This window comes from Leopardus geoffroyi, chromosome C1, assembly GCF_018350155.1.
Source record: "Leopardus geoffroyi isolate Oge1 chromosome C1, O.geoffroyi_Oge1_pat1.0, whole genome shotgun sequence".
Lineage (NCBI taxonomy): Eukaryota > Metazoa > Chordata > Mammalia > Carnivora > Felidae > Leopardus > Leopardus geoffroyi.
Window position 1 is genome coordinate 167,319,171 of NC_059328.1, and position 17,572 is coordinate 167,336,742.

A 17,572-nucleotide genomic window follows, 5' to 3' on the forward strand; every position below is an offset into this window, starting at 1 on the left:
GGGCACTTCCCCTGTGTTGTGGTGTATAACTGGAGTTGGTGGGCGGGGCCGCAGTCCGGCCTGATGTCTGCCCCCGCCCACCGCTGGGGCCACAGTCAAGCTGGTGTGTGCCTTCTCTTCCCCTCTCCTAGGGGCGGGATTCACTGTGGGGTGGCGTGGCCCGTCTGGGCTACTTGCACACTGCCAGGCTTGTGATGCTGGGGATCTGGCGTATTAGCTGGGGTGGGTAGGCAAGGTGCACGGGGGCAGGAGGGGCAGGCTTAGCTCGCTTCTCCTTAGGTGATCCACTTCAGGAGGGGCCCTGTGGCAGCGGGAGGGAGTCAGATCCGCTGCTGGAGATTTGGCTCCGCAGAAGCACAGAGTTGGGTGTTTGCGCGGAGCGAGCAAGTTCCCTGGCAGGAACTGGTTCTCTTTGGGATTTTGGCTGAGGGATGGGCGGGGGAGATGGCGCTGGCGAGCGCCTTTGTTCCCCACCAAACTGAGCTCTGTCGTCCGGGGGCTCAGCAGCTCTCCCTCCCTTTGTCCTCCAGCCTTCCCGCTTTCGGAGCAGAGCTGTTAACTTATGACCTCCCAGACGCTAAGTCGCGCTTGCTGTCGGAACACAGTCCGTCAGGCCCCTCTGCTTTTGCCAGCCAGACTCCGGGGCTCTGCTTGGCCGGCGAGCCGCCCCTCCGCCCCGGCTCCCTCCCGCCAGTCCGTGGAGCATGCACCGCCTCGCCGCCCTTCCTACCCTCTTCCGTGGGCCTCTCGTCTGCGCTTGGCTCCGGCGACTCCATTCTGCTAATCCTCTGGCGGTTTTCTGGGTTATTTAGGCAGGTGTAGGTGGAATCTAATTGATCAGCAGGACGCGCGGTGAGCCCAGCGTCCTCCTACACCGCCATCTTCCCTCCCCTCCTCCCATATTATACTTTTAATGTCTGTGAGGTTTACGGCGATGCCTTATCTCTCCTGCATTAATACTGGTCATTTTTGTCTTCTCTCTTTTTTCCTCTCTTAGGCCAAAGGCTTATTGATTTCATTGACCTTTTCAAAGAACCATTCATCTCTATTGTTTTCCTGTTCACAATTTCATGGATTTCTGCTCTTTATTTTTTCCTTCATTCAGCTTGCTTTGGTTTAAATTTGCACTTACTTTTCTAGTTTCATAAGGTGGAAACTTAGAATGTTGAACTGAAACATTTATCCTTTTCTACCAGAAGTATCTTATGCTCTAAAATTTATATATGGCAGTTAGAAAACTTAAATTTACGTATGTTGACTTCCATGTATGGTTTGCATTATATATTTGTACCTATTGCTGCTTTAATAAGTGTAACACACTAGCAGAGAAGTTTTCTTTTTTTCCCCCATAACATCAATAAAAGTTCAGTAGCCTATGGGATCACTGAACCAAAGAATCTCAGGTTCTCAGAAAGCAGTGAGCAATAGCCTTGAATGATTTGAGTTTCTCCAAATACAATTATGTAAAAACTTGGTATGTTTTGAGTTGAAACTTAAAATTTTAAGAAGTGTCATATGAAACAACTTGAGAGCTTATAGTTCTTCAGATTTCCTTGCCTACAGACATAGTAATTGGGCTTTTTAAAAAGAAAGTTAGAGAGCCATCTATAAAAATATGAGTTATGGGGTTGGAAGGCAAGATTGCTTCTTTTAATTTCACTGGCTTGACTCTGCCTGAAACTTGTGCCACAGAAGCCCCCTTACTGGTCCTCTGCACTGAAACCTGGAGCTTTGGTTTCCTCACTCCACTGTGCACTTCCCACCATTGGGTCTGCAGGACCAACCAGTGGGGAGAACAGAGGGAGGAAAAAAGCAAGGCAAACCATAAGAGACTCTTAACTATAACACACAGAGGGGTGATGGGGGGAAGTGAAGGAAAGATGGGCTAAATGGGTGATGAGCATTAAGGAAGGCACTTGTTGGGATAAGCACTGGGTGTTATACATAAGTGATGAATTAATAAATTCTACTCCTGAAACCAATACTACACTAAATGTTAACTAATTTGAATTTAAATAAAGTCCTGAAAGAAAAAAAAAGCAATGTAAATTCACCACAAGCTCTGAGACAATAATTTCTCCGGTCAGAGAGAGGTTTCCCCTCTCTCAGAGGTTTAGCACCTGCCTGGTTGCCTCCACTTTCTCCATCATGATTGACTCTAAGGGACTGCCTGGGCTGGGGAAGAAAGAAGAGAAAAACAAAAAGCAAAAACAAAAGCAGGGTATTTCCTCCCTTTCTGTCTGACCCATAGAAGTCCTCTTTTTACTGCTTAGACGTGAAAGAGAAGACTTTCCTAGAACCTTTTCTGTGCACATCTGGTGCATACTTGAGGATGTCAACTTGCCTTTGAATCTAAGCTGGGCAATAGTAGAGGGAGAAAAAAAACAACACTGCTGGGTTGGTGGTATTTGGAATCCTGATCTCTTTCCTTAATCTATCGACTAGCTCTTACTTTTCAGCATCCTCAGCACACACGCATTCTGCCAGGGTTTGTAGCTGCATTTAATGAAGGTATCATGGAAAGTATTGATTCTATCTTGCCTGGAACTGGAACCAGTATTCCATTTTAAGACAATTTTTTTAAGACAAAAATGCTAATCTCATTCAAGTCCCTGAACTTTAAATATGTCATAGGAGGGAGATAGAGGATACGGGTAATTTGGAAGACTGGACTAACCACAGAATCAGAAGTTTGCCTTTTATTCTCCTAAGGACTAATAGCTTCATGAATTTGTCATGAGAATGATATAGCCAAGCCATTTGAAAAACTCTTGAGTTTTACACATTTACACATTATATCCAAGACAATGTCTATATTTAGAAAAGATACATTCTTGGGTAAGTACAATATATATTTGGGCCTTTTCTAGAGCAGAAGGATCTGTTGCCATCTGTATAGAATGCAAAAGGGATATTATTACACTAACATTTAAGCTAGCTCAGCAGTAATGAGTATTGAGAGTAGGGGTGAGTGGGTCCTGTGCTACCATCTTATCTCTGCCATCCCTTATTGGTGTTTCTTAAACTGTCAAGAGTTTGGTCCTGTCAGTTCAAATCTCAGACCAAGACCCTTTTTGTGATAACTAGTAAGGCTATGGGTTTTACTTTCAATGAAAAATTTTTGTTTGTAGATTTATATTTTAAAGAAGCACTGTTTTCTAAATAACTAATAGCTTGGAGATCACAGGCCTATGATCTCGAAACATGCTAGGTGTGATCCTAACTTTTGACCCAGATTTCAAATAGGAATGTATTTGGTGACAATTAACAAAGCCAACCAACATTGGGTTAAGCATCTTGTATCACAAGAAGCCTGGGACTCAGCATAATCGTCCACAGGATGAAAGAAGCATAAACAATCAATTTATAAACGTATTCCCCTACTGTTGGACATTGTTTTGTTTCCAATTATATTATTCCATTAAAAGCATGTGGAAAGATGCTCAATATCATAGCAAAATCACTTTCATATCTATATCTTTACCGGTGCTTTTATTTCTGAGGAGAGATTCAGAGAAGTGAGGTTGCTGAGTCACACAATGTAAGCACTTTACATTTTTAATGGAAGTTTCCAAAATGAGTGTGTCAACCCAAATTCTCACCAATAGTAGGGCAGAATGCCCCTTTCCTCATATTTTCACTCATTAGATATTATAAATATCTTGAATTTTTAATGATATTATTAGGCAAATCATAGTTTATTTTTTATTATTATTTAGTTTTGCTTCTCAGGCTATTACTGCTGTTGAACATCCCTTTTACATGGTTTATTGGCGATTTGCCTCCTGTGAATTGTGTATTTTTTATTGATTTTATTGGTTTGTTTGTCTCTCTTATCAATATGAAGGATTGTAACCCTTTGCCTTTCATATAAACTGCAAATATATTCTCCTAGTCTATTGTTTGTGCTTTAAATTGGGCTATGGTGTCTGGAAAACTCATCTTCATTTTCATGACAGCCAATATCACTTTCTCTGTCAAGATTCTCTTGGATTCCCTGGCAGTTAGTCATTCTTTCCATACTATACCCATAATATTTTGTGCATATACCTGTGTGCTGAATTATAACTACAAACCTTTTCCTCCTGTTCAAGAAATTATACCAAAATGCTACTCAAATAGAGTAACATTATAATAGATATATTTTTGAATCTGCTTTCAATTTTCAGAAAGCAAATCATTTATAAGCTTCAGAATTTTCTTTTTCCTTATCATTAGTACCATGACACCATCTTTCATTTTAGCGAAACTTAGTTCCACTTCTAAACTGTCTCCCCATGAAAATCTTGCTTTCTTCTTCTTGTCCCTTTTGGTTCATGACTCCTGACTTCAAAATCCCCTTAGGATGCCACGCTTGCTGTTACCCTCAGTTCTAGTTATATTTTGCTATGTGACAAATTGCTGCCTATTCTAGTGGCCTAAAATAATTGCTTATTTTGCTCACAATCCTCAACTTGAGCAAGGCTCCATGGGGAAGATTTGTCTTTGCTTCACGCAGTTCAGCTGGGAAGCGTAACCAAGCTTGAGAATCAATCTACTTCCAACATGGCTCAGATGGCTCACTCACGTAAGTAGCAAGTTGGTGGCTGTTATCCAAGGTCTCAGCCAGAGTGGTTGCTAGGAGCCTCAGTGCTTCTCCACATGGGCCTCTCTACAGTGCTGCTTGACTTCCTCACAAGTTGGTAAGGTTCCAAGAGTGACTATTTGAAATTACAGAAAGTAAAGACAGCCAGTCTTTTGATACTTGGTCTGGACACTGGCACAGCATTATCTATGCTGTATTCTTTGAGTCAAAGCAGTCTCAGAGTCTGTTCAGTTTTAAGAGAATGGACACAGACTCCAATTCTCAATGGGAGGAGTGCCAATATATTTATGGCCATCTTTAATCTACCATAATCTACCTGTGTACTGAGTCCTTCTAAAGTTGTCAAAAACGTTGTCAGTATTTGCTATAACCAAGCCATTATCTGTTTTCTACAGAAACATGGAAGATGCCTCTCTTTCTTGCCAATTCTTTGTCACTTGGTGCCACAGCCACAGAGCAATATGGTGAGTGCCTCGTGTTTCCCACAGGCCCTTCAGCTTCTGCCAAGGAGTCAAGCCCAACCTTTACTGCTGAACCAGGGTCAGGGATAAGATAGACTATCCCCACCCCCAATTTTTTACTCTACAGTCCCTATGCCTACAAAATATTCCAATTTTAGAATTCCTTCCCCTCCACTAAATCAATTCCCATCAACACTTCATTAGGTATTATCACACTCTGAACTGTTGCTTAGCCTGAACTAACAAATTATTTGTGATATTTACAATATTAATGTACCTTAACTCCATGACTGAAAAGCCTATTGTCATTGACTCTCTGACTTCACTTAAACCAACCTTCTCTTATAAAAACAATATCTTAACACATTGTCCATGGCACTTTCCAATCTAAAGAATGCTATTCAAATTTTATTTCACTCCATACCTCTAAGTACTCACTGGAGCTGACCATCTCAGAAAAGAAATACCCTGTAGACTAGAAAAGTGCCAAGTGAGGTGGGGAAAATCACTAGGAAGTTATACTGTTTCATAATTGTAAGATGGCTTTTTTTGTTTTTTAACAGAAAAGGTCTCCATTTTCAAAAGTGTAAAAGAAAAATTAAACTGCCTACTAGTTTCTATTCCCCCAGGAATAGTCCTCCAGTGACTTTCTCCAAAATTATCAGTGAAAAATATGACAGGTACTTCACAAGTGTAGAATACTAAGGCACAGATCCCTTTCAGCCATAGAGAAAAAAGAACACTCGTGAACTGTTGGTGGGAATGCAAACTGCTGCAGCCGCTGTGGAAAACAGTACAGAGGTTCCTCAAAAAGTTAAAAATAGAACTATAACCAGTAATTGCACAACTGGGTATTCACCCAAAGAATACAAAAACACTAATCAAAAGGATATATGCACCCCCAATGTTTATTGCAGCTTTATTTACAATAGCTAAATTATGGAAGCAGCCCAAGTGCCTCTTGACAAATAAGGAAGATGTGATATATATATACACATATATACATACAAAATGAAGTGTTATTCAGCCATAAAAAAGAATGAAATCTTGCCATATGCAACAATATAGATGGAGCTAGAGAGTATAAAGCCAGTCAGAGAACGACAAATACCATATGATTTTACTCATATGTGGAATTTAAGAAACAAAACAATCAAAGGGGAAAAAAAAGAGACAAACCGAAAGTAGACTCTTAACTATACACAACAAACAGATGGATACCAGAGGGGAGTTGGGTGGGGGAAAAGAGTGAAATGGGTAAAGGGGATTAGGAGTACACTTATCTTGATGAGCACTGGGTAATGTATGGAATTGCTGAATCACTATATTGTATACCAGAAACTAATATAACACTGTATGCACTATATGTTAACTATGCTGGAATTAAATTAAAAAAAAATTTTTAAGTATTGGAATTTCAATGGTACAAATTAATCTCACCTCTATACTGTCAAGATTACAAATCAATTGAAAAGTAGACATCAAGGTCAGATACAAATCAAATATCTGCTCTTATCAGGATTAGAAGATGGGTTGATTTGGCTTTTACTTTTTCTTCCTAAAATCTAGTCAATGGGACCTGCCTGTGAAGACATCTGGGTCTGAGGCACAGACACACATTGAACCACCCTAGAGGGTGAGATGGTGTCCTGCCTCTGCTGGGCAGGGGCTCCCAGCCAGGTCAGCAGCAGCAGAGAGAATAAAGAACATGTAGCCCATGGGCAGTCAGGGTCTGCGCTGAGAGACATTGAGGTTGGCTTCCGCATGGCAGCCACTTTTCCTTGTCTCACCAGTCAGGTAACACAGCACCCCCTCACTCCTGTAGAGAAGAGAAAGGGAGCAGGAGAGATGGGTGGAAGAACTTAAGAGAGTAGAATTTCTGACAGAGTAAATCTATCAGATTTGTGGGTCTATGGGAAAATAGGGAAAGAGAAAATGAATCTCCTGTATGAAGTAAACATTCAGGGTAAAACACTGCTATGGTGCAGATAATGTAAAATAGGTTAGTCCTCTTCTAATACTGTCCTAAAGGGTTCCATCATATTCTCAACATACATGCTATAAATTTTTCTGTAGTGTATAAATACATATAATTAAGTCACACAGATTTACTTTATTAAAATACATTCTTAATAGGCCTTATCAGGAAGATGAAAAGACAACCCACAGAATGGGAGAAAATATTTGCAAATCCTACATCTAACAAGGGATTAATATCCAGAATATATAAATAACTCCTACAACTCAACAACAACAACAAACCAAACAATCTGACTGAAAAATGGGCAAAAGACTTGAATAGACATTTCTCCAAAGAAGATATGCAATTGTCTAGTAAGTACATAAAGAAGCTTAACATCATTAGTCATTAGAGAAATATAAATCAAAAGCACTTCATACCTAGTAGAATGGCTATCATCAAAACACAGAAAATAGCAATTTTGGAAGAATGTTGAGAAATTGGAACACTTGTATGTTACTAATGGGAATACAGTATAATGCAGCTGCTGTGGAAAACATTTTGGTATTTCTTCAAAAAGTTAAATATACCCAAAATGACTGAAAACAGGTACTCGGATACTTGTGTGCCAATGTTCATTGTAGAACTATTCATAATAGTGGAAAAGTGTTAACAACCCAAGTGTCCATAAATATATGAATGGATAAATAAAATGTGGCATATCCATACAATGAAGTATTATTCATTCATAAAAAGGAATGAAGTTCTGATAAATGCTACAAAATTGATGAATCTTGAAAACATTACATGGTAAGTGAAATAAAGCCCAACACAAAGGACAAATATTATCTGATTCCATTTATATGAGGTACCTAAAACAGGCAAATTTGTAGAGGCAGAAAGTAGATTTGAAGTTACCAGAGAAGGGAGCAATTGGAGTCATTGCTTAATAGGTGCATAGTTTGGAGTGAAGGAAAAGTTCAGGAAATAGTGGTGATGGTTGTACAACACTATGTACAACAATTACTAATGTAATTAATGCCATGGAAATAAACACTTAAAATTGCAAATTTTACGTTATATATATATTTTACCACAAAAAAATTTAAAGACTATATATTCTTAGTAAATAATCAAGTTTACAGCAGAAAATCATGCTATTCCATGTTTAAGGCAAGTTTTAATAAGACTTTTAGCTTTACTACTAATATACTTTGACTATCTCTTATTCATTCATTTCCAGCTAAGTGAATGGAATAGGATAAAAATGAGTATTCATTGTGTGAGGAATTTAGTCATAATCTGGTAACCAATACTTTTATGAGTCAAATCAGAGGTAAAATTTAGTATTTTATACTCCAAAGGGTCATTCTTCACTGAATGCTAATATTGCATATGTATAAATAGACAAGCCAGTGGCCGGAAGGTTTTTTGGTTTGTATCATTCCTTTGGACAATAGCAATGTAGTTAGTTGCAAGACACAGGCTGAGGAGAAGAATATTCTCAGCAATATCCCTAAGGTATTTCCAGTTCCTCTTACCTCCTGTAACCACTTAGAAATGTAATGTCGAGAGCAACCATGGGCAGAACTTCACCTGACTTAAATCTGTCTCCCCTTTCCCGAATTTCTTCTTTCTCACTAGAAATAATTTGGGTAAGGTTTGGGAATCTAGATGCCTTTTGGGAGTTAATGTTTTTTCCACATGATTATGCTTTCACCACTGAAAATAGGGAAATATTTTTTCTCTGGACATTCCACTGGAACTAAGTACTATACTGCTGAAAGGAAAATAATATCTTCAGGGTATAAACATTACCAACATTAGAAAAACTCATAAAAATTCTGTGTTTCCAGAAATTTTTCCTTTAGTCTAAATTACTAGGGTTTGAGATAATTTTCAATGGAGGGAAGAAAATTGCTTTTCTATCAAATTAAATATCCAGATTACTCTGATATATCAATTATTAACACAATTGTTATTATTATTATTATTATCTATATATCATTGCATTTGTCCCCCAACATTTTCTTTTTAGTTGTTTGAGGGTAATTGCTTTTATCATAATTTTTCAAATGAAGAACCTGAGACCAGAGAGGCTAACTGTTACGCCCAAATCAGAGTAAACTCAGTGCTGAAGCTTACACCCTGCCAATACCCCTTAAAGAGCATTTTTCTTTATAATTAGAACAAATTGCAGAATGCTGTGCATAGGAAAAAAACTGGAATGAACATTAAATATTAAATATTATTGGCTTATTGAACTACTAATGTTCTTATCATTCAAAAGCTCATATTAAAACTAACTTGGATCCAAAAATTTTGTGCTACAGGTTAAGTTGTGCCTACACTGACAGCATAATAGCTAATAAATTGATTAAAATTGTGATCTATGTATTTGCAATATGGAATTTACCTTTTTGTTATTTTAAAAAGGCTTTTGTCAGCCAATCTGGAACAGACTTCAGACTCCTTGGTTTCTTTTTTTTAATCAATCCTCCAATATTGGAGGATGATGCTACCATTTAAAATTTCTTGGGGGGGTGGGTGGCTGAGTTGATAGTTATCAGGGGGGTCAGGGAGGGTATAGGAGATAGACATAAAGAGGTCATCATGAAAATGAGGCCTAGGTGAAGCCAAAGGCCTTTTTACCTAAAACCACACGCAGAGAGGGAGAATGGTCCCATGATCCCATGGCACCTTATGGTAAGATCCACAATGGATATGAAGCTTTGATCTATATCCTCTCTCTTCATTTTGCAGTTAAAAAGCCTGATGTCCAGAAGGCTAGTCCATAGTTAGAAGACTGGCATTAAAGGACAACAAAACTTTAAAATCTAGAATCACAAGCACCTTCTGAGAGTGGATCCTGTTAAATGGGAAGCCCTTTTCCAGCAGAGCTCCTGAATGGATATAGGAATAAAAATTTGAGCATAGTTGCTGTGAAGCTGAACTGCTTTGCCTAAGAGAGCACTCCCCCAGGAGTTGTGTGGGCCTGGACAGAAATAGGGTTGGGAGAAAACAGAGGTAGCCTAAAAGGTCCAGAATTCCATAAGCTTCCCCACCACTCATACTTCATTAATAGACCAGGAAATGCTGGCTGGCATGAATTGTTAATGGGAACTGGGGAAGGGATGTAGTTTCGAGTCCAAATTAACTTCAGCAGAAACAGCTGGCAGGTGTAGAAGAAGGAGCTGGGGACACAGGAGACCATGAGAAAGTAAACTGCTGGGGATAAGCAGGAATTTTGAGGAAGTGCTGGGTTTCCACAATTCGTGGAATTCAGTTTTTTTGTGTAGCAGTAGCAAGACTTTGAATTTTCAGCTGAATTATGCTAGTTAGTAGTATAATTAGTGCTAAAACATAGATCTTTTGATTCCTGGTTCAATGTTCTTTCACATCACAATGTGTTCTTTTCTTATATACAAAGGACTTCCTGGTGGCCAGGGATTTCTCCTTTGAAAGATAGCACAGAGACCAGAGCAAGGAGCTGTGTAAATAGAAAAATAAATTCTGGATTCTAATGGCTCCCTCCTTCAGTACTAATTCTTTCTTCAACTTTCCAGTCTGATATACCCAATTACTTTTACTACTGTCCAATCAGGAAACCACTGTCTGTACATATCAGATGCAGTTTATATCTGCTTCTAAATCTAGGAAGCAAGTATAAAATCCAGCCTAGATGTTCAAAGAAGCCAGTAATATTAAAGTACTAAAAACACAGAGTCATTGCAAGCTGCCTAATCAACCCTCTTTGATCTTACTGAAGACATTCATTTACCTGCAAGGGCTATTACTCACAGGGCTGGCTGCATCAGAGCTCTGTCCTTAGAAGGGGACACCACTTGGGGTTTAAAGTGACTCTACCTGTCACTGCCTTGAAATTCTTAATAATTTGATTTCCAAATTTGTGTTTTGTAAGTAAAGTTCACTGGGACAACAGAGGAAGTGCTGGAGGATTGGAGTCTTATCTCACATGGGGTTCTGCCTCCCAGGGAAATTCTCTTTGCTATCCTGTCTATTCCCCCGCCCTTGTTCGGTGACCTCTGCCATCTGCTTGGTGGGGTCAGGGCACAGTTGGGAAAGGTTGAGATCAGGCCCACACCCTGTGCACTGAGTCATGGCCAGGGCCCAGAACCTGTGAGGCTATGCACTCGCCCAACACGTATCCCATGCCAGAAGGAGCTAGACATTAAATAGTCTAGAAAAAGCATTTTCTTGCTTTTCGAACAGAAGGTCCACCTTTTTATTTTGCACTGAGCTCCACAAATTATGTAGCTGGCCCTGAATAGATACCTTATCTGGCAATCTCAAGATAATTTTATTTTTAGATTCTGAACTAAATAACCGCAATATATATATGGAATAACTCTAATTTTACTAAAATTATTATTTGGTTTCAATAACTCTTAATATTAAATACAAAATCAGATACTTTCAATAGTTCAACAGAGGCAAAATAAGCTTCTATATTATTCTTGCCAGCAGGTATCATTAACAATAAAAAGTTTGGATCTGTTGTTGTGATTTGACAGCATAATGGATGAAATGGAAAAATGATGGAATTTTTTTTTTTCACTGAGACAGCCAGGAAAAAAAATAGTTATTTCTCCACAGTGAAATATTATCACTCCATATTTTCGATCACATTTGGGGAAGGGTTTTAAAAATCTTGCTACTTCTCTCCAATGCTGATATTTAATCATAAATAACTATAGAGTTTTTCCATTATCTAGGTGGCACTATATTAAAATGGCCATAGGCCAGTGATGTCAGAAAAATCAAGAGGAAGTATAAGAAATAGTTTTTTATTTCTTTTTAATTTTGTATCTGCTTCACATTTTAATATCTTACCTTGAGCTTGGCCAAAAGAAGTTCATGATCATGAAGAAGTTTTTTGGTCTCATCTTGACTGCTACCAATTTCTAGAAGATTGGGCTGTGATTCAGCCAATTGAAGTTGTACCCACTTGCCACACTAAAAATAAAAATGAAATAAAATGTACTTTCAATTCCTCTTGTTCCTTCCTTTTTCTCTTTTTTCTTTTCTCTTTTTTCTTTCTTTTTTAGTTTCAGTTATACTGTGAACACTTTATTCTTTTCATAGAGATAGGCCTTATTTAAATTGAAATCTAACAGGTTTAAATTTTTTTTAATGTTTATTCATTTTTGAGAGACAGAGAGAGACGGAGCGCAAGCAGGGGTGGGGCAGAGAGACAGGGAGACACAGAATCTGAAGCAGGCTCCAGGCTCTGAGTTGTCAGCACAGAGCCTGATGTGGGGCTCAAACTCAAGAACCTGACCCCAAGGTCCTCAGGTTCATGACCTGAGCCCAAGTCGGATGCTTGGCTGACTGAGCCACCCAGGTGCCCCAAAATCTAACAGTTTAATATAAATCCGTGCACTGTTTTTTTTTTTTTTTTTTATTCTTAGGGTAAATTCTTTTCTCTTGGCATATTGTATTTAAGTTGAAAATTGCCAAATGAAGAACACATGCAGTAGATTATTATTGAAAAGCACAAAATTACAGAATTTGTGACACAATTGTACATTCTCTCTCTCATAAGACTTAATACCATAAAAATAGTGAAATTGCACCTGATCAAGCAGGATGCAAACTTCACCAAAGGGGAAAGGTTTTGTAAATGCAATTTAGGCTGATTAGTGTCTTTACCTTGACCCTGCTTGTTCAACTGGAAAGAATAAACAGCAGATGAAGCAACAGACTTTTAACTTATAGTGAAGTAAAAACATAACACTTTCCAACTTTTGTTGTTAAGTAATCAATAACGTGGGTATGAAAATGTCAATAAAATTAGATGCGTCTGACAACAGCCATATGAATGCAGCCAGCTTGTTTTCCACACTTAGGACACTTCCACTGTTCCAAAATGTAATTCACCACTGCATTTCCTGAGGAATTTCTTTTCTAAGAAGCAACAACTGATGAAGCAAGGGGAACTACTAACAGGCACGTGCACTTGGATAAGCAAATCGCTGAAAAGAAATGAAAAAAAAAGAACATGTGGCCAGTCCAGATCATTAGTGCCTAAGACAGTTTTGAAACAAACCCATACAGATGAGACACAGACACTTCTATTCCTTTCTACTTTGAATAGCTTGAGATTTATTTGATATGGGGCACCAGTGAGTTAAAGAAGTTGTGGAAGGTAATCAGAGGGAACATTCTTAGAAACACAGTCTAGTTAAAACAAGTATTTCCAGTGTAATTTTAGGGTTTTTTTTCCCTGTACTGTCAAATGACCTCTGATTCTCATATAGTTTATTCCATATACATTATTCCTCTTCCTACTCTAAGAAACGTTCCCTGTTTGAGGGAAAGAAAAGTTAGCTTTTTTTAAACAATGAGTTTGCCTCTTTTCCCTCATTGCTGAAATTTATAGTTACTCAAAGCATCATAAAATCACATGCAAACGATCAACTTTTGCTACTTCTGCTCCAGGCTTCTTTTCATGTTCACCTATTGCCTTTGAAAGACTTGAGGGCAAGGTAGTCAGCAGAGGTGCTGTTTACATGAGGGCCAGGTCTCAAGAGCAATGGAATAATGCTGGTAGGAACACTTTACATTCAGTGCTTCTATAGTGAATCGTATCAAGTATAGTGCTCAGTATCAAGTGCTGCTTTCCTGTTACAAATTTTCATATTAACATAAAATTTGCAGCAACTACATTAAACTGAACAGGACTCGGTTCGGGCTTCTAACAAAGGCCAGAAAAATCATTCAACTCAGGCTGGTGAGGTCCTGGAAGTAACTCACTGGTGAGCACCAGCTTGTTTGCCCGGTTTCCTTCATTAAACACTGAATTCCTGAGGTAGTGAACTGTCTAAATGCAAGCAAAATTCTTCAGAGATTTTTGTGGCACATGTTCATAGGAAATAAAAATCATGGATATCTTCTTCAACCTAAAGGCATGTGGCCATCTTTGCAATCAGCAAACTGTTTGACATAAAATATGCAATAGCCTTAAGCCTCAAGTGGCTTCCACCCCCTGCTGTTAAGGGCAAATTTGACACATGCCCTTTGCACCTTCCTTGGCAAGGTCTTCACTCCCCCAAAATGTGTTAAGAATTTACTAGTGCCTTCCCCATGTCAAAACCAATGCTGTGGAGGGCACATATCAGAGCCTCTTATTAGGTGTTCCCTGCCCTCCATCATGCTCAAAACAGTGCCACTCCCTGTCTCCTGGGACCGACGTCTTCCCTCCTCCATCATATCCACTCTCAAAAAATCACAGACATTTTACTGGTCCACTTGACTCTCCAGCCTGGTAATCATGAACTTGTAGTCATGAGTACCTTGTCTTTCAAAGTCAAACCGAAAGTACGTGGTAGAGGTTTCTGATTTTGTTTTAATTAAGTTGCCCGCAGATGTTTTCCTACTAACTGAAAGAGAAACTATAGTAAGTAGCTGAGACTTAGAGGTTTGTTTCTGTTAGTTGCCAATTTAAGAAAGCAGGAAGATGTACTTGCTGTGTTATTTTCTATATGCTGTGTGCTGCCGACTGTGTGGAATGTTCTCTAGGATTATCAACACACAGCACAAAGCCAACAGCCACGGAGAAAAAAGAAAGTTGTTACCTTACCTTTACAACAGCTATAACAATTTTGGAGTCTCCGGCCTGAACAGCTACTGAACTGACTGTCGTCGTAGAAAACTCCACACCGGGATTTCCTCGGCTGGACATGGTACTTCAGAACCAGAATTTATACTCTGGACAGCCTCTGGACAGAAGTGTGTCTGCTGGTCATTTCAGAAGGCAATCACTGGGGTTACTTGGATTCATTCAGGGAAAGAGCTCAGCTTGCACTGATTACTCTGCCAAAAGGAAAGAACAGGAGGTTAAAAATAGACAACCCCATTGAGTTTATCACGGGAGAGAGAGAGAGACAGAGAGAGAGAGAGAGAGAGAGAGAGAGAGAGAGAATGGGAAAGAATCGCCACACCCCTAGAATGGTAACACTAAGTGCCTGTTATTTTTGCCATTATCTTAAATAGGGAGGGCATTTTCTAAACTCTCTGCCTATCAGCTGATGCTTGATAGCAAATGGAAAAAAAAAAAAAATTACATCCTGACAATTCAAATTAGTTTTGCCATTGACTCTATACAGTTACAGTGGACTTTGAAACCAGCCAGTCATTGACCTGAATATTAATCTTTTTAAGATTTTTAAGTCTTCCTTATGCAAAGAAAACCCCCAAAAATGTACTTTAAAAATAAGTTCTAGAATTTGTTTTGGGATTAAGCCACAGAACTGCTTGTAATTTTAGACCAATTTGATTTTCTAAAACTTAATGTCTTTTGTCAAATGAAGTTTATGCAGCATGGTCACATTTTCTCAGAGCTTCATATATCTTAGGGACATTTTAAAAATATTTCAATGAGCAGTTATCAAATAGATATCTACCATTTTAGGATTTCTCTGTGACTAGTGCACTCCACTGAGCAGCATTTTTAATTCAGTTATCACAACTACCTGGGAGTAATATATCTTGCTATCACCTTTTAATTACAGCACGAAAATGTTTTTTGTTTAATTAAAGAATAACACTGTATATTGTACAAATTTTTTTTAAAAAAGGATAACAACATACTTTCAGGTTTGGTTTTCATTCTCCCCCCACCACCTATGCAGCTTCAAATCAGAGCTAAGATCAGCAGATTAATCCTATTGCTAGAAACCCAGCGTGTGCCACAAGTTGTCTGTGGTATTAAACAGCAGCTGTTGGATTCCCTGTCAAAGAACAGCTGAAAATAACACTGAAGTTTAGGTCAGAGGTCAGATGCGAATACATCAGAGATACTGACTCCAAAGCCGCTAGAGCCATTGGAAATCTCTGGGACAAAGCCAGAATGGAGGATATAGCAATAAACAGAGTGAAACAGAGTCTGCTCACTGTTTAAACCTTTAGCTCATTTCAAAAGCATGCTCAGGTTCAGGCCTAATGTTGAGAAGACTGACTCAGAGCCATTGCTTTGTTTTGTTAAGGTTCGTGATAATATTCTTGAGTCAAAGTGGGGAAGTGCTTTCACATATACTTTGTTGTTCAGCAGTTATTTTTGTTTCTCAGGACGTGCCATGGCCACTCTGCAGTTATGTAGCCATGACCCAGGTCTCTGGTCTCAGCATCTGCCTGCTGGCCAGCAAAACGGAAACCACGCCTGGATCCCAGGTGCTGGGATCCACAAATTTGTCTGACACCATGAAGGGTGCAGTTGGAACAAGCTTGGGAGAGTAGATACCAAGAGATGCCATGATGTCGAAAATATCATAAATGATTTCATTTCATGGCAGAGATGGAGAACCAACCTGAACTCTTTGTTGAGTTTGCCTCAGTGTCAAAGGCAGGTTCCTTCCACTTGAGCAAATAGTCCAAACAAACCAAAACAAACAGAGAAAAACCAGTTTTCCACTAATTGCCCTCAAGAAAAACCAAGAGTTGACAACTGTATCACATAATACCCACACCCTAAATTAAAATGCCCAAAGGAGCGTTGCTTAAATCACTGTGTACATTGTCAGCCAGAACAGCAAACAGTGACCTGCACCCAAAATACACAGTGCACTTTCACTCCAAGTTAATCTTCTTGTTAGAAACTCAGTGTGTCATAGTTGCATACAGACCCTCAGGAGGCAGAGAGACCTTTTGTCAGCAGGCTGCAAAGACTACAGCTGGGAAAAGAGTGGTTACGTCCGTAAAGCCCCACTTCAGATGGAGGATTGTGTAACGGGTATGGACAGCAGGGTGGAATGTGTGGCACCGCTGGCCCACACCAAGGCAAAGGAGAAGAGAGATAAAAAGGACAGAAAACATGGCTTCAAGTCTGATTAATTCCAGTTTAAGGACAAAGGGAATTAGAAATATTTAAGACTTTATTAAAAGATTAATCCAGCCCTTCAGCAGCAAAGGTAGCACTTTTGCCTTTTTATGTATAGATGACCTTTCTTTGTTAAGTAGATGGAACAGGCCTGGGGTGTTTTCTATGTTAGGAGACATGAAAAATAACGCAAACTGCATGCATGAATTTAGGTGATTTTTGACTAATATTTTCAAATTCGAATTCTTGGCTTTAAAACCTTTAGAAGACTTTAATCACTTTTTTCTGTCCCTTGCTTTCTATTTTCTTCCTTTTTGACTTTTTAGTCCTTTCCCCTTTTACAGAAGGTCCATCCATACCTAGCTAGTTTTGAACCTTGACCTATGTTTCTTCATCTAGCATGATATTTAATTATAACTTGCACCATTAACACTGGGAAACAGTTTGGAGAATAGTTGGTATAAAATATATTGTACTACAGAAACTGCTACACTATAATTAGTTTTTTTTTAAAAAAAAAAAAGCTTTTTGAGATACAGTTTGTTTATACTCCACCTCCCCTATCATCACACACACACACAAAAAAAAAAGGAACAAAACAAAACAAAACAAAACAAAAAAAAACACATACACACACAAAAACCAAAAACAAACCCCAAAACCAAACCAAAACAAAAAACCTTACAGGCATTCTCATATCCTTTGAAGTTTATGGAGGATCTTTCAGG

At 38.8% G+C, this 17,572-nt stretch overlaps 1 protein-coding gene across 4 annotated transcripts in view; it reads right to left on the reverse strand.

Moving 5' to 3' along the window:
- Positions 1 to 15,028, reverse strand: part of CCDC141 (coiled-coil domain containing 141) — a 207,975-nt gene extending 192,947 nt beyond the window's left edge. The window contains exons 1-2 of one of the 4 annotated variants that reach the window (XM_045480374.1): positions 14,610 to 15,028; positions 11,861 to 11,983 (exon numbers count right to left, since the gene is read on the reverse strand). In XM_045480374.1, the coding sequence (XP_045336330.1) occupies positions 11,861 to 11,983; positions 14,610 to 14,711 (225 nt within the window). In that variant the 5' untranslated portion in view covers positions 14,712 to 15,028. The remainder of the gene's footprint in view (positions 1 to 11,860; positions 11,984 to 14,609) is intronic. The other 3 variants (XM_045480376.1, XM_045480375.1, XM_045480373.1) reach the window with 3 other exon arrangements.
- Between the last annotated feature and the right edge of the window lie 2,544 nt (positions 15,029 to 17,572).